Genomic DNA, 27002 nt, shown 5'->3' on the forward strand with positions numbered 1-27002 from the left:
TAACATTAAATCACTCAATGCTGTAAACTGTAAAGCTACTACGCTGGTCATTTTAAAGCACTTCAAGGTCACTTTAAATTATTCAACTGTAAATTGGAAACTTAGACTGTTATTGATCCTTTTTACCCTAATTTTAAAGTGTATATTTATTCCTTTTACCTTTACCTCAGTCTTAAGTGTATATTTATTTCTTATTCTTCTTATATTTATTGTTGTTTTTTGCACTGAATGGAACTGGAGCCTTGTCGCACGTCTCTCTATATACTGTACTGTATATAGCAGAAATGACAATAAAGTTAACTTTGACTTTGATTATGCTTAGGATCAATGCTAGCAACTAGAGAAAAACTAGTAATGCATTGCAAAAACACAATGCCAGTCACCTCTTACCTCCCTGCTCATCTAAATCGTGATCATATACACTTAGTGTCCATTATATTTGGTAGTACCACGTTGGATCTCTGGTTACTGCAGATTTGTCGACTGCACATCCACGATGCAAATCTCCTGCTCTGCCACATCCTAAAGATGCTCTGTTGGATTGAAATCTGGTGACTGCGGAAGTTGTTTTAAAACCGTGAACTCACTCTCATGTTCAGAAACCAGTTTAAGATGATTTGAGCTTTGTAACGTGGTGTGTTATCCCACCAGAAGATTGGGTACACTTTGTTCATACAGCAACAGGAATGGGCATCAAATATACTCAGGTAGGCTGTGATGTTTAAAGGATTCTCAGTTGGCACTAAGGGTCAAGAAAAATTCCCCAGACAATTACACTACCAGCACCAGCCTGACCTGATGATACAAGGCAGGATGGATCCATGCTTTCATGCTGTTCACACCAAATTCTTTCTTCTGACTTTTCTGCCCCGTTCTAATGCTCAGTTTGAACTTCAGCAGGTTGTCTTGATTGTGTCCACTGGCTGAATTGATATCTGTATTAACTAGCAGCTGAACAAGTTTACACCAAAAATGTCTTTGCGTGCATATTCAGTACTTTTGTGTGCATAGAGATTAAGCTAAGAAGACTATAACATTAGTCATTTAAATTTGGAGCTTCTGGTATGTAGATTATTCTTGCAGTCAGGCTAACGTCTTTCCTGTGGTTTGAGTCTTTAGGCAGATCAAAGTTAATGTTTGAATAAATGTTTGACTGTTTTCAGAAAAATCTGGATGAGGTTTTTGTTGCAGCCATCGCCAAATTATGAGCAGTTTTTGATTTAAAACACATCCACTGATTCATTTTTCTCCATTGCTTTTCTGTCTGTTTAATCGCTTCCATCAAATGTTTCAGCTGCAGCAGGAGTTTATTAGAACGTTTTCTCTGCCCACTTTACACATCTAACATGACAGTGATCCAGTCTCAGTAACAACAGAACAAGTGAAAAAAAAGCTTAAAAAGTTACTTGAGCAAGACTGTGAGTGAAAGCGGTAAACATCCACAGAGCTAGCTTCTGTTTCAGATTACAAAACCCATATGTTTTTGATCACGTTGTTTGTCTGTGTGTGTGTTTGTTTGTGTGTAGGCAGGCACAGTGAGGGACTCCATGGCCAAGTCACTGTACAGCGCGCTGTTTGACTGGATTGTGTTCAGGACCAACCATGCCCTGCTGAACAACAAGGACCTGGAGGACAGTTCAAAGGTAGGAATGAAAACACACTCCACAAACACAGAGTCAGACACCTTTAACAAGGTCTAATTTAAACTGGTTATCTCTGATTAGATCGCCCTTCCTCGAGTTATTGCCATCTTGATTTCACCTGTGTGTGTGTGTTTGTGTCCAAGTGTCCAAATAAAATGATCTCCCTCAAAATTCATATTAGAAATATCCTTCAAATATTGTCATTAATAATATTAGTTAGGTTACACCACTGGCTCATACCGTTAAATGGAACAGAGCTGTTATGAACTGTAGTAATTAAACCTGATTTTAGTACATTTGTTAGATAAATATTATTATCATCATTATTATTATTATTATTAAACGATTATACCGTTACACTGAGTAAATATTGGCCATGTTGTTCTTTATTCTATTTCTGTTGCCTTTTGTTTTATTCCTAGAGGCAGAGGGTGTGATATGTGTGTATACGTGTGCATGCGTGTGTGTGTGTGTGTTGGCAGCTGGCACGCCAAACCCAGTGGGTGCATCGAAGGAATTGGAAAACAGATCGTTGTGTGTGTGTGTGTGTGTGTGTGTGTGTGTGTGTGTGTGTGCATGCTAGGAACATTTGGGCAGATGGCATCAAGTTCCCTTCAGCTCGGTTTACCCCCCATGGTCCTCTGATGTCCCAGCACTGTGCCTGTGTGTGCGTGGATGTGTGTACTTGTCTTATTCATATCGTGGGGACATAAATCTATTTACACAGTCACATTGTGGGAATTTGCCCCTTTCTGTGGGGAAAAACAGTCCACAGGATGTAAATCATTTGATTTTAGGCTGAGGACTTAGTTTAAGGTTCGAGTATTGATGAGCAGTGCTTTAGCCTGCAGGAAATGAATGTAAGTCAATGCAGCGTTCTCTGAAATGGTGAAAACAGGAGTGCGTGTGAGTGCCTCCCTTGGCACTGACATCATCTGTCTGTGTGTTTGTCAGGGGTCGATGAGGGTGCAATTTCCATCAAGGTCATTGTTCTTATGTTCAGATACCAGATTATATATACAGTATATGCCATGTGTTCTTGTATGTTTTTTACGCCAAACTATAAAAAATGAGCCTTCAGAGGGAAATAAAACGCTGCTGAATAACATTCAATTAAATGAGAAGCAGCTTTTACAGTCCATTACATAATTGAAGGCCTTCTCTGAGTGAATGCCTTCTTTAGATGGTGCATATTAATGATGCATGATGACATGAATCTTACTGACACCCGGGGGGCAAGTGAGAGGTTGGAGCAAGTGGGACGTAAAGGGAAACATCTCTAAATAAAGATGCTGTTGGTCAAGGCATCATGCATTTACACTCATGTTTACAGTGTTTCAAAAGGAAGAGTCTTCCTTTAAAAAGAAATCACGCTGATTAAAGAAATCTGAGGTATGCTGTCTGCCTGTTCCACCAGATCCTGTCTATAGGAGTGCTGGACATCTTTGGCTTTGAGGATTATGAGAACAACAGTTTTGAACAGTTCTGTATCAACTTCGCCAACGAACGACTTCAGCACTATTTCAACCAACACATCTTCAAACTGGAGCAGGTAGGGTAATGTTACTGTTTTTCCTTTTCTTTCCTCCACACAATAATCATTGTGCAGCCGCTGATAACACGTCATTGCATTTTGTGTGTAGCTGGAACTACGATGACGTTAAAAACGTGCAAACATTCAAACAGGATCTGCTTCTCAATGTCTGCATATGCACGCACTCAAAGGGGTGAGATGGAGGGACATTAGTAATATTTTCTGATGTGTGACGCATGGCTTCCTCTTTAGTTGAACCTCTGAATGCAGTATGTTAAAGAGGTGCTTGAAGAAAAGTGCTTTGATGTGCAAAATCAGTGCAGGTTTCTTTTAAGTCAGATGTGTCAGTACATGTGTCAAAGTCTACTTCATTTACAGTCAAACAGCAAGTAAGTAAAGCTTTATTTATATAGCACCTTTCAAGATATAAAATCACAAAATGCTTTACAAGATCCAACAATGCATAAAAAACAAAACAAAGCACCTTTAAAAAGATATGTTTTTAACTGGTTTTCATAAGAGACCACAGAGTCCACCAGTGTCAAATCCAAAGGAACAAATTTCCAGAGTCTGGGGGCCACTGAAAAGAAGGCTCTGTCTCCTTTTGTTTTCAGCTTAGTGTGGGGGACCATCAGCAGGCCCTGGTCATAGGACCTCAGGGACCTGCCAGGGACATATGGATGCAGTAGCCCTCTGATATAACCTGGTGCCTGTCTGTGTAAAGCTCTCCAAGTCAATAAAAGAATCTTAAATTCCACTCTGAAATAAACCGGAGCCCAGTGTAGCTGCATCAGGATTGGAGTCCCATTTGAGTCACATTGTGTTGTTTTTTGTCAGAAGCCTTGCAGCAGCACTAAGAGGTATAAGTGTCTCCTTTATCCCAGATGTGCATTTTTCTGGCACAAAGATAATTATTTCAGTTTTGTCTTGGTTTGGTTGAAGAAAACTGTCTGCCATCCACTGTTTAACAGTGTCTAGGCTCTTTCATAAACTGTGGAGTTTAAGCATTTCATTTGGGTGAAATTAGGCGTATAAGTGAATATCATCTGCATAGTAGTGATAGGAAATCCTTACAGGTTAACAGTCTGTGTCCTGGGGGAGTGAATACAATAAAAACAGCAGAGGCCCCAAAACAGAACCAAGGGGTACACCAAAATGAACTGGAGATCTGTACTTAAAACTAGCCACAAAAAAAGATCTATCAGATAGGGTATGAAGAGAACCACTCTGGCTGATCCTGATACACCAAGGGCAACTGCATCAAAAGCTGAGATCTGAACAGATGCTAGGAAGCATCAGCTGCTAAGTAGTCATCTACAGAACATTCTGGACATGACAACTAAGGCTGGTTCATTGATTTTTATTGATAACTTGATCATTTTTATTGAAAACATGATCATGGGAAACTCTTTAGTTCTTCATGTGGTCTCCTCTCATATATCATCAGCCTTAATCATGCCGGTTGTATTCCTCTGGTGAGCGTGCGTAGTGCTCCTGTGACACTACTGTGAAAGCAGCTGTAATTATGCAGTTGGGCTAGGGTAGCACACACATCTATTAATGTGAAAGGTCAGAGGAAAAAGTGCTGAATACTCAGAACAGGCTGACAGGCTGGGTTAGAGTGCATGAGTCAAGCTGAGCAGCATGGATCCTGACAGCTTAGTGCTGCTAACATAGCTTTGTGCAGGTCGTTGGATTGACTTGTTTACTATTCATGCCTCCTTCTCTTTTACCACTGCTGCATCTCAGAGCAAACTCATCTGCAGCATAAAAACTAGCCTCTATGAGTCAAAAATCCCACATCAGTTACATTATATATTCATGCTGTTTTATTTGGATGCCAACTGCTAACCCACTTAATATTCTGCGTGCCGTGTTGTTTCTGTTGTTGTTTCCAAATCACATCGAGTGGACAACAGAACTGTGAAGGAAAAATAGAGAAGGATCATTTAGGGGAGATTATGAGTCTCAAATCAGACGGACTGTGTCAGAGTAGCTGTCAGCTCTCCTCTCCCTCTTGCTGAACACTGATAGGCCGTGGCAATTTAACATGCTAGCTGATGGTTGATGGTGAAGCTAAGAGAGGAAGGGAGTGTGAAAAAAAAAAGAATAATGCCAGCAAACAAGTGCAGTAAACGTCTCTTCAGTCTTAATGAAGATAACAAACCGGCAGTCAGCCTGTGCTAATGGCGCTGTTATCTGTTTCTCACTGTTAGCCCTCAGGCTACACACACATGCAGGATAACATTTTAACCCAGCTAGTATTTTTCTACAGTTCAGAGAGGAGACTGGCAGGACTGATCGGAACGGATTGCAACATAACTTCAAAAATAAGTCTTTATCTGTCTTTCTGCATCCAACATCTGATAGAGTGATTTGTATCTAAAATCTCAGGATGTGATGTTTTTTGCACATTTGACTACCAAATGTCCTCAAATTTATAAAGATCTGTGAAAAGAGTATTTCCCCCCTTTCTTGATTTCTTTGTTTTTTGCATATTTCTCACACTTACATGTTTAAGATCATCAAACACATTTTAATATTAAATAAAGATAACCCAAATAAATACAAAATCATTTTTTAAATGGTGTTTTAATGTAAAAAAAAAAAAAAAAAAAGAAGAAGAAAAAACTAGCCAAACCTACCTGGCCCCAGGTTAAAAAATAACTATTCCCTAAATCTAATAACTGGTTGTGCCACATTTGGTAGCAAGAACTGCAATCAAGCATTTGTAATAACTAGCAATGAGTCTTTCACATTGCTGTGGAGAAATTTTGGACAACTCTTATTTGCAGAATTGTTTTAATTCAACCATATTGGAGATTTTTAAGTATCATGACTTGCTATCATTTTAAGTATCAGTATGTATATGTTTAAGGTCATGTCAAAACATGTCAATTGGATTTAAGGCCATACTTCAGCTAGGCCACTCCAAAACTGTCATTTTGGGTATTTTTTAGCCTGTCACATATGGATTTGCTGGTGTTTTTTGGATTGGTGTCCTGCTTGATAACCCGAGCTTGAGCTTCAGGTCACAAACTGATGGTCGGACGTTGTCCTTCAGGATAGTCTGGTAGAGAGCAGAATTCATGGTTCCATCAGTTACGACAGTTCGTTCAGGTCCTGAAGCATCACACTACCACCACCATGTTTGAGTGTTGTCTGATGGTCTTTTTATGAAATAGTTTTATTTTAGATGTAACGTGACTCAAAGCTTCCAAAGAGTTAAGCTTTTGTCTCATTGGTCCACAGAATATTTTCCCGAAGGTCTTGTAGATTGTCGAGAAGTTTTTTTTGGTAAATGTGAGAACAACCTTTGTGCTCTTTTTGGTCAGCAGTGCTTTGCTCCTTCAACTCCCATAGACGCCATTATTTACCAGCCTCTTTGTTATTGTCAAATCATGAACTCTGACCTTACCTGGGGCAAGACAGGCTTGCAGTTCTTGAGCTGTTGTCATTTATGTGTTCTTGGAGTAATTTTGGTAGCCTATCCAATCCTGGGGAAGTTCACGACTATTCCAAGTTTCCTCCATGTGGGCATATAGTGTCTCTCACTGTGCTTAGGCGGACTTCACAAATCCTTAGAAATGGCTTTGTAACCGTTATCAGACTCGTAGTTGTCAATGACTTTGTTTCTCACCTGTTCTTGGCTTTTTTTATATCCTGGCATGATCTTTTGCTTTTTGACACCTTTTAGCCTACTTCACTTGATCTATTTAAGTAATTATTTTGATTTAACTGCATTTTGTATTTTTTCAGGTTAGTTTTGCCAAATACAAAAAGTTGTTTGGTGATCTGAAACCTTAAAGTGTGACAAATATGCAAAAAACTAAAAAATTAGGAATAGAAAAAATGTGTTTTCATAGCATTGGAGGCCTTAACATATTTCCAGTTAAGAGTCTTTGAAATAAACTATGCATAATATGTTTTTCTGCAGTGCTGCAGTTGAGCTCTATGTACCATGCAAGAATAAAAGATTACCTTAATTACATAAGTCATCATCTTAATTGTTTTAAAAGTACAGTAATTTTTTTTATTTTTAGTTCGGTCTGTCACTGATGAATATCTCTGTTTTGTAAGGTGCTTCCATTTAAAGGCGTGTTCCTCTGTTACATTGAGTTAATAAGAGTCAAAGTGCTCCTGAGATGGCCAGTCTTGCATCAAATATTGTTTCAGCAGAGTTCATGTTTATTATCCTTAATCACCGGTGTCCTCCGAAACTTTGGCTATTATTGAGTTTATTTAACAGAACAACAGCTGAGATGGTGTTGGGCCCCTTTGAGGGAAGCTGGTAGAGCTTCAAAATAAAGAGCTGCCAGATCTCAACTGATTTGCGTTTGTTTGAATAAAATTGCGAGCCTTACTCTGATGTGATACGGAGAGAAAGCTCTTCACACCTACCTGTGGCTTTGTTTTGAGCCTTTGACTGCTGACCTCAGATCAGCTGGCACTCACCTTTAGAAGGTAACTAAACACTAATCATGACCCTGTAGGTGTCGTGGGGTGTTTGATGTCAAGTTTTATTTGTGGGGTTCAGATTACCTGGTTAATCCCAGAGGATTAACACTCTGCCTTTCTGAGAGTTTTCTAAGATTCCTGGCATTAATAGATTACTGTTGTGCAGTCTGAGCACTTCCATGGTCATGCTTTCCTCAGAGCTACCGTTACAAACTATGAGAGCTTAATTTTGTTGGAGTAGTACTCTGAGTATTAACAATAGTATCAAGTGAAATGGAGATGCGATTGAAATAAAACAGATCATATTGTCTACTTCCAGCTAACTGCAGCTCTTTACTCTTTTCTTTTTCACTTTAATTTGCTAGTATTTTTGAAGATGTGATTTTTTTTTACTATTAAGGTTGAATTAATTTCTATTCAACCTTTAACTTTCAAAGACTGGAGCCATTTGTGGATTCCGTGCTTGGGTTGTAGCCCATTAATTGAGCTGTAATAAAGATCTACTGTTTGTGCTCATTTTTAACAAGGATCGTGTGTCCAGAAAAGATGTTACCTGTTTTCTGAATGCGAGCAAAATGCATGCTTTCTGTCAGCTCATACGCCTCATTTTTGAAAGGCGGTTTTAGCTCTCCATCAAGGGGATTTTCCTCCTCTCTTCCCTCTGGTCTACAATCCGCTCTAGCCAACCAGCTAGTCTTATCAGTGCTGCGTGTTTATCTTTGGAACAGGAGCCAAAGCTAATAGCGCCGCACCAACCTTAGCCCTCAGCTGGATTGAGGAGGGTGTGAGTGTCTAGTGTTTACACTCTACATGCCAGTTGGTGCTTGATTTCTTGTCTGTACGAGGACCGTGTATCAAAGTGAGAAAACATATATGATGGCCACCGCCTAAGGCAAACACAGTATCGTGTTTACCTTGGGAGATATCACACTGACTCCGAACTGAAATAAAAAACATGTGGTGGTGGTTTATCGTCATCTGACAGAGAATTCTGCAGCTTACTTTTTCCTCAGACAAAGCAACGAGGTATTTCTCTGAATTAATAGGATCTTTAGGAATGTGCCAATTTTACCAAAACTATCTCTTTATTGTATTAACGGTCATACTCATGAATTCATTTTTATGGGGCGGCTGTGGCTCAGGAGATAGAGCAAAACGCTGGAGTCCAAATTATATGATAGTTAAAACAAATCTTTTGGACCACCTACAATGAAACCATAAAAACACACATAAAAAAATCAGGATGGATATTTATATTGATATGGACTGGGTAAGGAAAGGATGTCACAATGAAAAATATCAGGACTGAATCCAAACATCGGGACATGCTCCTAACGAGACAGCCTTGGTGTCCATGGTGTCCCATCTCCTCCCAGATCTGGACCAGGGGATCACTGAGCTCCTGACAGTCTGAGGTGCAACCTGGCAGAAACATAATGTCCCACAGGTGTTCAATTAGATGTAGGTCAGGTGAGCATGACGGCCAGTCGATGATATCAAATGTTTCATCCTCCAGGAAAAAGCACAAGGTGCTTGTAGTGGATCTCCCAGGTCTGATATTCAAAGGCAATTGGCTCCATGGTGCCGGGCAGCGAGCACAGAGACATTCATACCAGTGACCTGCTGTAGGTGATTTTGTAGGGCTTATCCTGGTCCTTCTTTCACAAAGGAGCAGATACCAGTCCTAATGGCTTAAAGACCTTCTACAGCCCTGTCCAGCTCTTCTGTAATAACTACCTGACTGGAATCTCCTCCATGCCCTTGAGACTGTGCTGGGAAACACAGCAAACGTTTTGCAAGCATATATTGATGTGCCATCCTGGAGCAGTTGGACTACCTGTGCAACCTTTGTAGTGTCCATTTATGGCTTCATGCTGCCAGTAATGACACTAACTGGAGCCAAATGCAAAACTTTAACTGAGGACCCACCAACCTTACAACATTAATGGATAAGTCTTTGAATTTTCTTTGACATTTCATGGTCTCTGGTCTCTGCTAGTTTTCTCCTTTCTGGATGCCCCTTTTTTCCCCAAAGCACACACTCCAGCCTGTCTTTTTTTTTTTTCCTCTCTGCCAGTTTTGATGTCTTTTTCTCCTCACCCTTTTAAAACCACGAGAACTTGCTCCATCTCCAATTATTGCACCACTGTTCCTCCTGTCCGCTCAATAAAAACACTCTGCTGTCATAATAAGACAGACAGGAGCTTAGTGAGTTAGAAATATAAAGACGGAGGGAGTGGAGAGATAGCAGGAGCAATCGAGAAACACACACACCCTCCCTCACCTCTACACCGGGGCTTTCAGCCAAACACAATCCGGGTTGCTTGAATGCTGCACTGAGTTACGCAGGAGAGAACAGACACATGGTTGACTAATGGATGGAAGGATGACCACAAATCCTGACCAACCTCATCGACCGCAACAGAACTCCCGGCTCACTTTCGACTCAGCGGGAGGTTTGAGGGCTTTTATTGCTTGCAGATTGGATTTTAGGGGTCCAATATCAGTTACATCTCTCTCTGTTTACAGTGGTTTGGTTTTGCCAAATTTATTTCATCATGTTTTGTGGAGGATCTGAAGCCTCTATTGTACTGGGAAAATCTTATCAGCCTTATATTTCAGAGACAAAGACAGAAAGATGGCCCTCAACAGATTCTGAGTTAAACTTGGTATGAGTTTAAATCAGAACTAAGCACCCATCCACAGAAAAGGTAGTAGAAGTACTTTTTTCAGTGCCCCAAAAATGATTAAAATTAAGTTAATTTTGATCATGTTTTTTAATAGCTGCCCAAATAACAGGCGTCACAAAGATAGCTGAGAGTTTTTGTGGAGAAACTCTGTGAACAAATCTGCACAGTCACAAAAAAAACAAGCAGGCAAGTGACCTTGATCTTCTTCCCCCCATGTCAAAGGGAGAGCCCGGACACCCTTTGCAGGAAGTTTGTTTCCTCCACTTCTGTCCCCGATGTCAGTCTTTTGGTCACTACCAAGATTTTGTGAGCATAGGTAAGGTTAGGAGTAGTAGATGAGGGAGTAATTGAACATCTTCACGCTCAGGCCTCTCGTCTCTCCTCCGTGTACCACACAATCTGCTCGTCTTGCTCTTTTTTTCTCCCCACACTTGTGAACAAGAACTCTGAGAAACTTGAAGTCCTCCTGTAGGGGCGGTGACTCCTTCTTGACCCAGTGTGGGCTCTCCATCCTTTTCCCCACTGAGAACTGTGGCCTCAGACTTGCTAATTCTCATCCCAGCTGCTTCACACTCAGCTGCAAATCCTGAGACCAATGGTCCAGGCAAAGGAATCTTTCTTCTTTTAGCCATTTCTCTTCTTCCTCTGTTATATTTTCTCCAAGCAAACCCACCATCTGCTTCCTGTTTACACCGGCACCTGTGCCCACTGAATGGTCAGTGTAATATTTTTAAACAGACGTGTCAGTAAAGGTAGAAATCATTTTGGAAATGCTCCAATGAGCAGGGATCACTTCCACTTTAAAAACTACTTTAAAATAAAAACATATTAGCCTGGATATAGCTTTAGTTTGTCTCCTCTGTTAGCGTTTTTTCATCTGAGCTCTCCTTTCTGCCAGCTCAACTAGAACGAGACCTTGATTGGCATTTATTTGCTACTCTCAATTACTGTGTTAACAGGACTTCCATGAATAGGGTCTTGCATATAAAAATTAGAGGGTCGCTCTGCAGTGCATAAAAAGAATTCCTAAAGCAGCTGTTTCTAAGATGTTGGATCTGGTTTGGTTGAATCATGACTGAAAGACCTTCTGTACATTCTTCACATACTGAGTCACCACTTTGTAGTCTGTCTGCTGGGTCGGGCTGTTTACGTTAATGTGCCTATGTAATAAAATGGCTGATTAGTGCTCGCGTGTGTGTGTGTGCTTATCTCATTATCAGAGTGTCTGTATCTAATTGCCCCTCTCTCTCTGACTGAGTGTGCATGTTCACAAACTCTCACAGACACAACAAATGTAGCCAGATGAACCGCGTCAGCCAGTGGTGCCGGCGCTCGTCCTTGATGAGATTTAAACAAAAAGAGATTTAAACTTCTTTACGGCTCTGTTTTCATTTTGCTTGATCCGGCGCGACCTCGGAATAAAAGCAAAACACGCCACATGTTCTAAATGCCTCATCAGTGATTCAGCAGTCTAAAACAAGGAGAGGGCAGACATGTCGCATATGTGAAACTATGTTGCAGCTCCGCTTTGAATTTTTGATCGCTGTTCAGGTTAACGAATGGCCAGCATATGTTCCACAATATTTTCCTCTTTCTTCATTATGCAAATTTGCTCTCTAATAAAGCCATATAAAGGATGCAAACATGTAAATGTAAGACTGAACTACACTATGACACCTAAAAATGCCAAGCACACATAAACCCTGAACTTTATTCCCATACAGTCACATTTACAAATGGGTTTATTTTAGGATTAGTCATTAATCATTATGCACATTCCTGTGTTACTGCTTGTTTTTGAATTGACTTATTGCCAGGGTACAAACACACCCAACTTTTTGCTGGGAAACAGAAGATGGAGTGTGGTGAGGAACTTTCACTTGTTGAGTACTTTTTAGGTTCACGTAAACCCTTTTTGAGCATTAGCCATGGTAAGAAAGCTTTAGAAAGTCTTTGAATCCATCCATTTTCTTCCATGTATCTAGAGCTGGGCGATGAGATTTTTTCATACCACAATATGTTTTTTTCATTTCAGGCAATAACGATATATATCACGATATAAGCCAAACAACTATATTTGTAAGATTTAAATGTGCCGTTGCTCACAAGTAAAATGTGAAATAATCAGCAGCTTGTTTTGATTTAAATATTTATTTCCCATAATAAGTTCAACAGGGTAGATGTACTTAAGGAACATGAGACTTTTTCAGATAAATAAAGGAAAATATGGCAAACTACACAAAAGGCAGCCACTAAAGCGTTTAAGTTTCAAAATAGAACAAAGAAAACAGACTACTAAATTGTCAATTCCACTTAGAAATTATTAATTCTAAAAATAAATCTTAGTTTTTTTGCAGAAGAACAGACAAAATTGACTAACTTTTGTCAATATCAAATAAACTGAGAACTAAAAGGAAATTCTCAATCTCTCCTTGTTGTATAGCTTAGCTTTTCAAACAGTTTTAACGGTTACTTTAGTCGAATGACGAATTAGCGCTTCCAGTCAGAGATTGAGCATGCACCGGTTTATTGTATTTCCAGACTTGCTTTCGGCACAATTTACAGTGCGCGCTACTCTGTTTTTTGTCAGACTTGAAATAGCCGAAATACCGTCACACTACGGAACTTCTATGGCTCTTCCATTCGACAATCTCTCCAGCATTGGAACCATCATCTGTTTTCTCTTCGGTAACCTTCGGTCACGCTCTCGGTTGATTTTTCTCTAGTCGGCACACTCATTTCCTCCATTACCCGGGCAGCACGGCGGCTGGCTGCTTCCCAAAACAAATACACATGTGCGGCTTGGCACTTGGCAATCCAGTGCTGTACGTAACAAGTCACGTGACGTGACGCTGCGGCTGTGATTGGTTGGGCTCTGCACTACTTAATTTGGATTGGCTGTTCTTTTTTTTTTTTCTTTTTTTTTTAAGAGGACAAGGGCAGTGAGGCCTATCGCAATAGTTTAATTTTTCTATCGAGAAAAAGTTATTTCGCAATACATATCGTTATCGTTCAATCGCCCAGCTCTACATGTATCCAATTCCGGTCGAGTCCAGCTGCCATGGGGATATCTGACCGAGTACATCATGGGCAGGGGGCCTGTCTGTCGTGCGACAGAAATCTTTCTCCCACTAAAAACGCTATGTCCAATCAACTTACCTATGGTTGGGGCCCAGTCTAGAATCTGTTCAAAGCAAAAGCTTCCACCACAAATTTGGTAGGCAAAAAGATGCGACTGCTCAGTGCTGTAAGAAAGCAGTTATTGGCTGATGTGATTGACTCCAACTTCTGCTAGCAACGAGGTGTAATAATATGTTCTCAAAAGGCAGCTAGGAAGAACTGGCTCAGCACCAGGACCCACACTGTGTCCGCGCAAAAGAGGTGTAAGGGTAGCGATATAAGTGCTCATTTTACATGAGCTCACACACGCCCACTAGAGGTCGCTAAAAGTCGTATTAAGAGCTCATGCAAACAACCAATCCAGTCATTTTCAGTGATTAGCAGATTTCTGAGGACTTGTTTGCAGTGCAGCCCGTGTCGTCGAACATGAAGGCTCTAATCGTAGCACAATTATCAATTCATTGTTCTTACTGTCTTTGGATATTGGCCGCTTGTTTAATGCTGTCCAGCTGATTAATCTGATACCCCCACCCTCTTTTCTTATGTTTTTTTTTCCAGCTAGGTTTCTGCTTTGGTGGTGCTTGCCATTAAACGTTTTGCTGAGTGTGCATCCTCTTTTCCAGCAGCCTAACTGAAAGACACTCTCTAACCTGTGAGGTTTTGGAGCAGGAACTGTTTACATGACTTTCTCAAATGTACCTCAACAGTAGTTTTCTTAGTAGAGCAGAACGTTAACCTCATCCCACCCCAATCAACTTTTCATGCTTTCCGCCTCCAGCTGGCAGAGGCTCGCTGGTTTCTTACTCAGGGGTGTCAAGGGTACCAGGGTCATATCTTTCAGAGGCAGACAGATCTTGCCAAATGGCTTTTTCTGACAGTCTGCAAGCAGCCAGGTGTTTTCCTAGTGGGGACTCAGGTTTTTCAGCGGAATGAAATCATCACTGAAGACTTCCTGATTGAGTTCTATGGAAAGCCAGCACAAGCATAAGCATACTCTTTGGCCTGTACGAACCACGCTTATCAAAGTCAAAATCTCATGCAAAACAGAACATGTTTGGTTGCAGCGCTGGTAAACAGCTCTGCTGCGTGTGTAAGATGCTTAACCTCTCGTGCTGTAGTGCAGCTAGAGACTAATTGATAGATATGCCTGTGGGAAAATATGAAAGCAATTCAGAAGAACAGCATATGCAAGAAATCCTGTCAGACTTTAGCTACATAGCGATCAAAGACATTAACACACGGGTTTGTTGTCTCGCTTCATTTGTGTTTCACAAAGTTACTGACCATCCTTCTCCTGTCTGTTTGTTCTTGCTTGCAGGAAGAGTACAGGGCAGAGGGCATCACCTGGCACAACATTGACTACATCGACAACAGTGGCTGCATCAACCTAATCAGCAAGAAACCCACAGCTCTGTTCCACCTGCTGGACGAGGAGTGCAAGTACGGCACCTGTTGATTAGCATGGATCATGTTTGTTTACTAGATAATCATTAAAACTGTCAGTCGAACCATTTTCTGCAAGATATTGCACAACTGCTGGTTTTCTCCATGTGTTATAAGGGAAACGGTGTATTTTATCAACTATGGGAGGGAGCCTTTATAAAATGGAATCAGAGGCTTGAAAACTGAGCATGGGTTTTCAGGGAGGCTTCAGGTGACCCTTCCTTAGTCCATGTCCACACTAATATGTTTTCGTTTGAAAACACATATTTTTCTCTCCATTTTTGCCTCCGGTCCACACTGAGACGGCGTTTTCGGTCAAGGAAAACGCAGCGGTTTTGAAAAAGCTCTTCAAAGCGGATACATTTGAAAAGGCCGTTTTTCGCGTTGCTTTTCTTCAAATTATTTAATTCTCACTCGCTTTTGCAACTTTGTTCCTTTGTGTTACTCGCAGCAACAACTCCACCTCATTGGTATTCCATTTAAAAAACTTTTCCTGAACATTTTGCCGCAACGTTTCAAAGAGCTGGAAAGTAAATAAACGGCAGACAGAAACGAGGCAGGTCGAATCTTCTTGCGTTTCACAGTACTGGTACGTAAGTGTTTTCGTCTGTTTCAATGTGGACGCACAACTCTGTGAAAACGACTGAAAATGCTAGTGTAGATGCAGAGCGTTTTCAGACAAAAAGTTTTCAAATTTATCTGGGCTAGTGTGGACGTAGCCTTAGTTATACTGCAATAGACCCTCGGTTGCTGGGGGCTTCCCATGAGTGTTTCTACTTTACTCACCTGCTTTTGCTCTCTTTGTGTTTATACACAACTCTGCTTTTGATCATTGGTTATCATTAATCTGTGTGTCTTTTGTCCTCACACTTAACCAGTTGCGTTAGATAGTTTTTTCCTGTTTCTTTTCCTGTTAAAAAGGAGTTTTTCCTTCCCACTGTCGCCAAGTGCTTATTCAAATGGGTTGTCTGATTATTGGGATTTTCTCTATTCTTTGTTGACGCTTTTATAATATAAGTAATTGCGTTACAATAGGATTTGCTGTTGCATAAATAAAACTTGTGGCACTAAACATGAGGAGAGGATATAAACGTAGCTGATTATTGGTGAAACCAGTTGAAGAGCAGAGTATAGATAGGTCTTTTATTGCTTGCAGTTTGGTTCTTGCTTTTAAACTTTGTCCCCTTGCAAAATGCTTCATCAATGATGGTCACGCTACACGGAAACTACTTTCGTGCATCTGTTAAACTGAAGAGACAGATTGCTCCCTCTGCAGGCTTTTCATTCATTAGCCTGATCGATACCAACACTGGGACTCGTACCAGGGTTTAACCAAAGATATACTGATTCCTCCCCCACTTTCACTGTAACAGGTTTTGCTTTTTCTCTGCCTTTCCTATGGTGAAACATTGTACTGCGGGTCAGCTCTCTGTCTCGGCATCTTTCTTCTTCATAAATCAAATCAAATGCTCCCCCAGCCCCCTCGCATAAAAAAACACACCAGGCGGTACATCTTTGGAACCATATTTATCTATGTTAGCTGTCATCTTACCTGCCACTTAGCGTAGCTGCTTCATCTGGATGTAATAACGTTGGGAGTGGACCGAATGCCGTGTATGTATTTGTTCGTACAGCGTGTGTGCGTGTTGGGGTGTGGGGAAGCAATTTTAAAGAAATAGGGTCAAAGGGGGATCTCTGAAGAAAAAAATGAGGCAGACAGGATCTCTCCCAGGGTTTGTGCTGCCGCAGGAAGGAGCTTCATACTAAATGACTATAGCAAAAGAAGGAAAGTCTCTTGGAGATCTCATCACTCACAGCTAGTGCAGCCTTCAGGGCCTCTGGAGAGATGGATTATGTTACTGCAGAATCAGACGAGTGTGGGGGCTCATTTTGACTTTAACAGCATCAAACTTCAGGACCTCCACCTGGGTAGGCAGTGCGGTCTGGAGGTGCAGGGAGGAGAGGTGATATGAAACATCTCCAGGAATGTTGATCCAGCCAGCAGAGGTTAGTAGTTAATGGCTTAAATGTCCATAAAGCAGAGGTGAAAATACCAAAGAAGAATGTGCAAGTGGAGGCCTCGTAAGCACCCCTGTGGTTAAATTTAAGTCATGGGATTAAATATGTGACAGGGAGTTTTAATCTCTTGGGGTTAGAGGAATGAGATGAGCGCTTGAGAAGTGCAGGAAAGCAGATGTGTGGGGAAAATGTGGCAGGTGGTAGTAATGTTTGTAACTTATTTTCCTGAAATAATCAGAAGATAAAAAGTCTCTAAAAACCAAAGTGGACACACTTTGGTCTTTAGAGACTTTGAATGCGAGCCTGATGAAATCAATGTCTTTGCAGTTTCCCTCAAGCTTCCAATCAGACCTTGCTGGACAAATTCAAGCGTCAGCATGAAGGAAACAGCTACATCGAGTTCCCCGCTGTCATGGAGCCTGCCTTCATCATCAGACACTACGCTGGGAAAGTCAAGTACGGAGTCAAGGTAAGACGAGTCTCTACTCTCATGCAAAAGATCTGATCTGCTTTTTACAGTAGCGCGTCACCACCGATGATCATTGTAGCCTCAGCGTTGTAGTTTCACCGTGTCCCCGACCCTGCACGTGTTGGTAGTTGCTTATAATCTCAGAGCAGTCAACTGTAACAGTAATCCAAAGGATTTATGTACTGTTTGCTCTGTTGCTGCCCTGGATTTACAGAACGGCCCCACCTGCTAATAGCTGCAAATGAACCCAAAATTAGGCATTAAACTGAGCACGCTGGCACAAACAGTTACGTGAAAAAAAGAGATTTTTTTCCACTGATATCTGTTAATTTTGCTGCAGACTTCATGTTAAATAAAGTGTTAGGAAACATGTCTCCAGTGATAACATCAATTTACTGATGAAGCCAGGAACTACAGTTCGGAATCTGACATCCACTTTTCTACCTTTCGTTTGCATCAAATTGAGATTTTGATAGTCTGAGCTGTCTCACTTCACTCGAGTCTTTATGGATCCTGAAGCCCTGCCGCAGATCTGCTTGTTCTGTCGACCTATTTTTGCAGTTAGATCTAATTCTCTGCTCGTTTCCCAGCTGCGTTTTGATAAGAAGCACATGTGCTGGACTGGATCGAGCGTATTGTTGTTTGACTGTATAATATAAATCCATAACAGCTGGTTATCTCAGCTGTGGAAAAGTATCTTATATTTGCTCAGAGCCAGTGAGTCGTTTGGTGCGAACCGTGCAGCGAGAGCCGCAGACGTGAAATGTGCCTGACGTTGGCTCGGCAGCGAGCGCACAGCTGATTTGTTTCATATGGACAGAGAAGGGTTTATAGTTCAAGCTTTGTTATGATAGCACCACTTCAAGTTGGAATATTTCATTCCTTACAGACAGATGGGGCAGAGGGCGTGGGGCATGTGTTTCTCCACTCGTATGGATGTGTGAGAAGATTTTTCCTCACCTCGTGCTTAATGTGAAGCAAAAGGTGCATGACAACAAACGTGAATTAACTACATATTTACAGGCTGTAAAACTGCTTCATTTTAATTATGGCTTTGAAGATTAAAGCAATATTTTGACATTTTGTATACTAATATGTATTTGCATTGTTGCCAAGTCTTAGATGAAAATCGACGGCGCTATCATGCAAGCTATTTAACTCTATCCACACAACTGAGTAAAGAAAAGAGGTGAAACATTTGCCCATAAATAGTTGCAAACTCTGCTGCCAACTGGCTTTCCACAGCTTTACAAACAAGAAATAAAATCGCAGCCACAGCAATAACTAAGGTCCTTGTTTGTTGTAATACTTCAGCATTGTGCTTTCATGCTTTAGTCCTACAAAGGTTGCCTACCGTTCTTCTTTAAATGAAAGAAGTTACTCAGTCTTGAAAACACGTCTTTCCTTCATCCAGGACTTTAGGGAGAAGAACACTGACCACATGCGTCCCGACATTGTGGCCTTGCTCAAGAGCAGCAAGAACGCCTTCATCTGTGGCCTGATGGGAATCGACCCCGTGGCGACCTTTCGCTGGGCCGTGCTCCGCGCTTACTTCAGAGCTCATGTGGCGTTCAGGGAGGCTGGACGCAGACACACCCACAAAAAAACAGGTGAAGAACACCCTGCAGGTTCAGTATATGCAGTAAACCGTTAAAGTTAAAGGCCAGAAAAAAAAAAAGAAGTTGTTCTGTCATAATAGACTGTATATAAAAGATGATTGTTGCAACCACAATGTAACACTTCTTTAAAAAGCAAAACTTTTTTATGCTAAATGTGACCACACATGGGTGAGAGAGTAGACTTTTAAAGCTGTTAGCTAACACTGGAAAGCTTGGTTTAGCGAGCTGTATCTGAAAACTTATGGGTGCAGTGTACAGACATGGAAACCTTCCAAATAACATGAAAACACTATTTCATAGTCCAAAACTGTTGGCTGGGCTGTGTGTACAAATAACAGCACAGCAAGCCATGTTAGATGTCAGGTAATTATGTTATAAAGACTTGAAGTAAAAGCACTTTCTCCCCCGATAGTTGTTACAAAAGACTAACTTAGCTTTAGGTGCTACAGATACTTTTATGGTGTTTTCTGTATTTTAACTAGCTAGCTTTACATTCATACATATTAAGTATACAGGTGTGTAGTATTGTTTACCATAAGCTGAACTGTGCATCGCAAATATTAACCAAGCTGACAGTAGGAGCTACAGAAAAATGATTGATTGTTAAGATGTGGGCCTTTTTAAATATTTGTACATGGTTAGTTGGTGTATTTACCTTATCATAATAAACTTTCTGTCTTCAGTCGGGACCAGAGATGGGCAGTAACGCGCTACTTGTAACGCGTTACTGTAATCCGATTACTTTTTTCAAGTAACGAGTAAAGTAAGGGATTACTATTGCAAAAACGGTAATTAGATTACCGTTACTTTCCCGTAGGAACGCTGCGTTACTGCGTTACTAAAACCGTGATTTTCTTGCGAGAATGTCTCATGACAGTGACGTAAGCGAGTGCGACGTGTGTGACAACAGCTGTGTGCAGATCAACAATGGATCATATATCGAGTGCGGGAGAGAGTATGAGCGTGCAGCGTTTAAAGCGTGGACGTACTGACCTTATTTTGAGTTTGATTCCGTAAAAAGTGACAAAAACATTAGTGTCCGCTGTGCGTGGGAAGAAAACTTCTTTTTACAGCGAAAAAAAACCCCTAAACTTCCAAGCAAGCACCGAGTGCGCTACGACGTAATGGGAAACTCACAGAGAAACTGCCGTATCCTTCCACTGACCGCTGCGGCACACCTGCACCAGGATAACCCTCCGCCTACCCTACTCCTGCTTTACAGGTGAAAATAGAGCAAAAGGACCGCTAGTCTTTGACTTTATTTATTTTCTGCTGTGTTTTACTTGCATCTGAAAGAGTGAGTGTAAACACTATATATATATATATATGTATATATATATATGTATATATATATGTATATATATATATATATATATATATATATATTAGGGGTGCAACGATACAACAAAATTCACGGTTCGGTTCGGTTCGATACTTTGGTGTCACGGTTCGATATTTTTTCGATACAAAAAAAATGTTCATGCCTTTTTATTAATTTGTCATTTATTAAATTTTCACGGCACATTCTGCACCACATCTCTGTGCGTTCATCATTTGTTTGAAGCCAGCTCACCTCCTGCAACCACTTTTCCGAGAATACGTGCTTCTTTTGTGGTTCGGACTCCTTCTGACATTTCTTTGGAGGTGGAGGAACATCACAGTAATTGCTTAAAGGAGCTTCTTCGACATCTTTAAGAGTTCTAAACAAATGTCTGTCCTCTTCCTTAAAATCTTATGTACGCAAACACGCGTTGCAACTTCTTATCTTGTGCGGGTTTTTATTTTGACAGCGAATGCGCACCTGCGGACCACTTATGTGCAGCCCTGGTTATTTAGCTCGTCATATTGCAGCCACAGAAATTCTTTTGTCCATGAAACCATAAAGCTGCACTTTCTTTTTGCCTTATAGTCTGATTTGTCATAACCTTTCCGTTTTGTCACTTCTTCACCCTGACCTGTCTTATTTGGCTCAGCAGAACTAAAATATATATCCTGCTGCTTTTACACACGCACTAACATAACGCTCAGCGATTCTCTGCGCGATCAACCTCTCACATGTTTAAGCTGCAGGAGATTTCACTTGTCATGTTTGCATAGTAAGCTAACGATTGATAAGACGATGTCAGAGGAATTGGTGCGCAAATTATCATCACTCACCAATCAGTACTGTCGCTTTCTATACACAGTTCGTGCGATTGCAAAGTGAAAGCAAAAAACAAGCGCAAATTCAAACGCGATTTCAGTATGTCACATATTGACAGTGGCCGATGCCAATGACATAATTACCCAGCTACATTTCCGAAAGAATGCAAAAGCATTGACATATATTTTTCCTTCCTACGATAGGCCGACGGGCAGGGCAGAGATAGATTTTGGTAGCCCGACTGGAAAAAAGCCCCAGGACGTCGGGCTAGCGATTTTGCGAGCCCTGTATCTGATTGAGGAATCACTCATCTTTGGAAAAGAGAGTTTATTATGGAGAAATGTCTCTTTCCAAAATAAAAGCTATACTATACGCTTCTTCTGGGCTATATTCTCAGCAGCATATTAAACATATCAGGTCCCCATAAGGAGAATCATGTGCTAACGGCTGTCTAAATGACTCGGGTAAAGTTTGTAGCATGCGTGCTTGTTTTTGTCTGCTTCCACTTGTCTTTGCACTAGGATGATGTCGGAGTAAATGTGCAGTCATATTGGTTGTGTTCCCACTAGTGCTGTCAGCGTTAATCTGAAATGACGTTAAGGTCACAACACGGCAAATCTCCGTTAACGAGCTACCGCGGATCGCCTCATGAGTGGGGCTGGAAGACGTCAACACATTAACGAGCTAACTGCGCTAACACACTAGTTCCCACCAATTGAGCATTGCTGGCACATCCAACATACTGTTTTACTTTTGTCCATGACACGCTTACCTTCAGGGTCATACGTCACATGAAAACCAAAATAGTTCCAAACGCCAGATCTGAATGAGGGTGGGGGAGGTTCAATTTGCCATGTTGCAACGAGCTTAACTTCTGTCTAGCTAGCTTGCCCTGCGCTCAGTGAATCTGTGTTCGACTACTCCGCCTAGGCTGCACTGTCCAGCGCAGATCCACTGAGCGCTCAACACAGACAGCATCGTCAGAAGGAAAGTTGATAAAATAAATTAAAAATGTTGTATCGTTCGATACATATGCGTACCGAACCGAAAGCACTGTATCGAACGGTTCGATATCGATACGAGTATCGTTGCACCCCTAATATATATATGTGTATGTATGTATGTGCTGGAATGTGCAGAAAATAGGTTTAAATGTTAAACTAATTTCTTCCAGTCAGAGAATGTTGCATATAATTAAAATTTTGCTTCATGCATAAAGTTAAAAGATTAAAACTAACAAAACAAGTTTTAAAAAGAGACATTTCCATTTGATTACATTTTGTATGATGGATTATGTAGAAAAAGTAGAATTGGGCTGAAAGATCTATCGCTTTATCGCATATTCAGGTTGTAAATCATGTTTTTAAAAAGTAACTAAGTAACTAAGTAATTAATTACTTTTGAAAATAAGTAATCAGTAAAGTAACGGGATTACTTTTTTGGGGAAGTAATCAGTAATTAATTACTGATTACTTTTTTCAAGTAACTTGACCAACACTGGTCGGGACTCAAGTAGCCAGGCTATGTAAAAAGTGCAGGGGGGTGTGCTCATGGTAAAGTTGAACAGGAGCTCGGCTACAAACTTCCATAATTGAAAATTTTGCTTTGCCTTTTGTTCGCTGGAGGAGGTTTAGCAAGGTTGTCCATCTTTTATAGATTCTGTGAGGACAGATTCGGTACCACTACAGTGGGCACCAGAGGAACTACGTCAAACCTTCAGTATTAAAAATCAAAAGTCGGCATTCATAAGCATTTGACTCATGGTTTTGAATGACAGTAGGTTGTTGTGATGAAGTTGGTTCATTATTCCCAGCTTATCTACTCTCTGTGTAGATCTAACCTCCAAACTCCAAAGAGCTTAGTGACTTAATCCACTCACAGTATAACCATTATTATGTTTAATATTCCTGATCGAGGCTTGACTGGAATTTACTGTCATATTTTCTCTTCCTCTCTCTGGTTTAGGGAATGATGCAGCAGTTCCCTGTGCTGTTGTTAAAACCGTTGACAGCTTCAGTTTTCTTCACCACCCTGTTCACCAGCGGAGCCTCGAGATCCTTCAAAGATGCAAAGATGAGAAATACAGTAAGTAACCTGAGTTTCCTGCACACACTCACACTAATAGACGGTGGGAAGAAAGTTGGAGAGACTAGCCTCAGTTCAGTCCCACACACAGTGATTTCACCATGGATGCGGTTTTGTGCTGCAAAAGGATTGTCATGGATTTTTGCAGTATTTTGTTCATACATGTTTCATGTTTTATGGATTATTAACCAAAAATTGAGACCCTTTAAAAAACAAACAAACTGATCTACAGCTAAAACAAAGAAAAGGGATGGAGGCAGCAGAGAAAGTGTCTGTATGTCTTTAATTTATTCAATATGCTTCTCTTGTAGAAAGCTTTTAAAATTGCTTTTACTTCAAAATAAAATAAAAATATGGATATACTGTTATTCTGAAATAACAGTATGTATTAGTTATTTGTGTTTTTCTCTTTCCTCACCTTAATTATGATTTTTTGTTTTTTAAAGGTGGAATATGTGAAACAGTTTAGCCTGGCAGTGTTACTTTTGTTTCTTAGTGTGGCTTTCTTTTGTTTCACTCGCGAATAATTGTTACATCATCAGTCAACAACCAACCTCCATGACTGACTTGAAAGGCAAACTAGGCTTGCTGCGGGTGTAAGCGATGCTAGGCTAAAAGTGTAGCCTACACACATTTTTGTAGCACTCTAGTCTAACTGACCACTCAAGGCACTTAAAACTACAAATCAACTATAATGAACCATATGTTCATACAGCAGGTCAGTCTATACACTGGGGTGCACATAAGTGGTCCGCAGGTGCGCATTCGCTGTCAAAATAAAAGACGTGCACCAGATAAGAAGTTGCAACTCTTAAAGATGTCAAAGAAGCGAACTCCTTTAAGCAATTACTTTGGTGTTCCTCCACCTCCAAAGAAATATCAGAAGGAGTCCGAACTGCAAAAGAAGCGCGTATTCTTGGAAAAGTGGTTGCAGGAGGTGAGCTGGCTTCAAACAAATGATGAACGCACAGAGATGTGGTGCAGAATATGCCGTGAAAATCCCACTCTAGCGGACAAAAACAGTGCCTTTTATATGTACGCAAACGCGCGTTGCAACTTCTTATCTGGTGCGCGTCTTTTATTTTGACAGCGAATGCGCACATGCGGACCACTTATGTGCACCCCTGTCTACCTAAAGCACTTTATATTCTTCATACCTACAACCGATTTAGAATCGCCAACTAGCCTACCATGCTAATCTTTGGACGCTAGTTTTTTAAATAGCAGAAAGTATTTAGGCAAGTCGACTAGTCTTAAGAGAAAGAAAATCTCCCAAAAACAATACATAAACAAATTATGTATTGAATGTCACTAAAAAGTGTAGCACTTACAAACACATTAGTTTGAGAGTCTAGCTAGTCTTAGCAGTTTTAGCAGGAGTTTTGTCCATGCTATCACCTACACGCTGGGATTTACACCAGTACTTACTATTGTGTCATGCAAAAGTATAAAAGCTGACAACAACATCAGCTGCCTGCATAGGCAACCTAGTAGGCTTTGCATGGATTCAACACAATCCAAGGCAGGTCACACATTACTGCTGGTTCCCAGGATCTGCAGTCATCATGTTTTTGTTTCATTTATTGACTGCCTGCTTTGTATATAGACTGTATAAAAGTGAAAAACAATCTCTGGGGAGCGCTGCTTCTTCTTTTCGTGTTAGTTTGACAGACTGGACACTAGGATGAGTCAGTAGCTCCTCTTGAGCTATAAATTAGTATTACAGAAAGGTACAGCTGGTCCTAGCAGAATACTATCCCAACATCAGTAGATATCGCTACAGCTACACAACACAGATATCTTTGACACAAAGCTATATTTCTTGCATATATAATCTTGCATATTGCACCCTTCACGTTCGTATGATAAGTGTTATCCTTATAAATAATAAGGATGTGAGATTTCGCTTGTCCTCATATGTGGATTTGTTTTGTCAGATTTTAAAGATAGGTTTGCAGGGTCAATATTTCAATAAATTTGAAGCCAGAATAATAGGGACCCTCTGTAAAACTGAAAGGTCGGCACTTATTTGAGCGTGCAATATTTTTTGGTATTGATCATTTAAATTCAATTTGCTAAGAATATGAGAGGCATTCCTTTGAAAATTGATGTAATTCTTGAGGTCTAATGTGTTTTATCTTCACTTATGTATTAAATGGTACTATATTGGATTGTTATGATTCATATCTAAGTAGAGTTTGGAAGGTGATCCCTGTGAAAGAGGTTTTTAAATGGATTGATTCCTCGTGAGTTAAGAAGGCACGTAGCTCGGCCTAATGAAAGAAATGAATCCTGTGCTGTATAGATCATAATGGGTGGCTTGTGGTTTTGAGGCCCGGTAAACTGGTTCTGTTGCAGCCATTAATAAGAAATCAGGTATGTGGGTCACTCTGAGCTCTGGGCAGATTGACTCAGCCTAGGAGCAAAGCTCATAACCAAAAATTTTCCCACGCATGAGTGATCGGACAAATGAATCAGGTCTCTGTAGACCAGAAGGGTTTAATGACACCCACGGTTTTTCTGGCCGTCCTTTATCACTCCTTTCAGCACTGATAATCGCATTTGTGTGCCTGAGTGTGTTTTTGCATACTTCAAGTGTGTTTATTCATGTCATGTATCCTAATGTTGCAAAGCAGCACTTTGCAGAAGTGGGATTTAACAGCTTTCCAGCAATGCAACTAATTTCAAAGGAAATTCCCAAGAGAATTTCTCAAGTCTTTATTTTTTCCTGTAAAAGAGAAAGTCTGATGATTTTGCACCTCGACATCTGTGCACTAGTCATGGTTACTACAAGTAAGCCTGTGAAAACAGTCATATACTGTAATGTTTATATTTTGCTTTGAAAGAGCCTTGTTAAGATAATATCTGTAATGCCCACATTACGGGTAATCTGGGCAATTTTCTTTTGCACCTGCTGTTTAGGGCAGCCAATCAGAAGAAGGCTGACTTAGTCTGAAACAAGCTATTTTAGCTTGTTTCAGACTAAGTCAGCCTAATAGAGTCCAAGTGGAACAGAGATGCTGCCCTGGAGATAGTGGTTTGTCATGTATAAAGAAGAAGTGTGTTGGAGAAGTGAAAGCGAAGAACGGTAGAGAGTTGGAGTTAGGGGATTAGTGGAGACCCTTAAGTGCTGGATCTTAATGCTGTGGCTTCAAACACGGGGTGAGTGAGATGTAGGTGTTGATAAACCCTGTGACCTTTGATTCCTTTTTGTATTTCCTTTCCCTCTTTTCACCACTTCCTATCCAGGTATAACCAGGAAGAATCCCCGCACCCCCTTGTCAGATCTTCAAGGCACCAACGCCCTCAATGAGAAGGCCAGCTGGTAAGTACGAGTGTGTATTATTAGTATTAAATAAAATGCCTCTGTGCTGATCTTCACTCTTCCTCCCTCCCTGTAGGGATGGCTACAGCGTTGGATGTAATGGTCGCACCTCCAGGTCGGGTCGCCTCTCTTCGATGGGAAGCCCCGCGCTGGAAGAAGATGGGATCTTCCTCAATTCGAACAACAGCAAGCTCCTAGAGAGAGCTCAGGGAATTCTAATGTGAGTGACATATCACAAAGTCACAGTAGTCTTTTTGTTTGTTTGTTTGTTTTTGATAATTCTCAATCCAGTATATCACGCTGAGCACTCGAAGCGCTTTTACCCTGCAAGCATGCATTCACCCATGCACACGCAATCATACAGTGCTTTGTTCTGTGCACTTCAAGCTCTTTTATCTATCACCCACACACTCGCACAATACATGAGGAGCAATTTAAAACCATTGACCTTCCA

At 40.8% G+C, this 27002-nt stretch overlaps 1 protein-coding gene across 6 annotated transcripts in view; it reads left to right on the forward strand.

Annotated features, from left to right (window-relative positions):
* LOC102776237 (unconventional myosin-IXAb) overlaps window positions 1–27002 on the forward strand; it is a 149276-nt gene that overhangs the window by 101972 nt on the left and 20302 nt on the right. For all 6 annotated transcript variants that reach the window (XM_087843298.1, XM_087843299.1, XM_087843302.1 and 3 more), the window contains 8 exons: window positions 1527–1643; window positions 3061–3195; window positions 14764–14885; window positions 17235–17376; window positions 18791–18986; window positions 23104–23223; window positions 26473–26548; window positions 26625–26768. In XM_087843298.1, the coding sequence (XP_087699424.1) occupies window positions 1527–1643; window positions 3061–3195; window positions 14764–14885; window positions 17235–17376; window positions 18791–18986; window positions 23104–23223; window positions 26473–26548; window positions 26625–26768 (1052 nt within the window). The remainder of the gene's footprint in view (window positions 1–1526; window positions 1644–3060; window positions 3196–14763; window positions 14886–17234; window positions 17377–18790; window positions 18987–23103; window positions 23224–26472; window positions 26549–26624; window positions 26769–27002) is intronic.

The sequence above is a fragment of the Neolamprologus brichardi genome, chromosome 7, assembly GCF_056152115.1.
Source record: "Neolamprologus brichardi isolate AB-2024 chromosome 7, ASM5615211v1, whole genome shotgun sequence".
Taxonomy (NCBI): Eukaryota; Metazoa; Chordata; class Actinopteri; order Cichliformes; family Cichlidae; genus Neolamprologus; species Neolamprologus brichardi.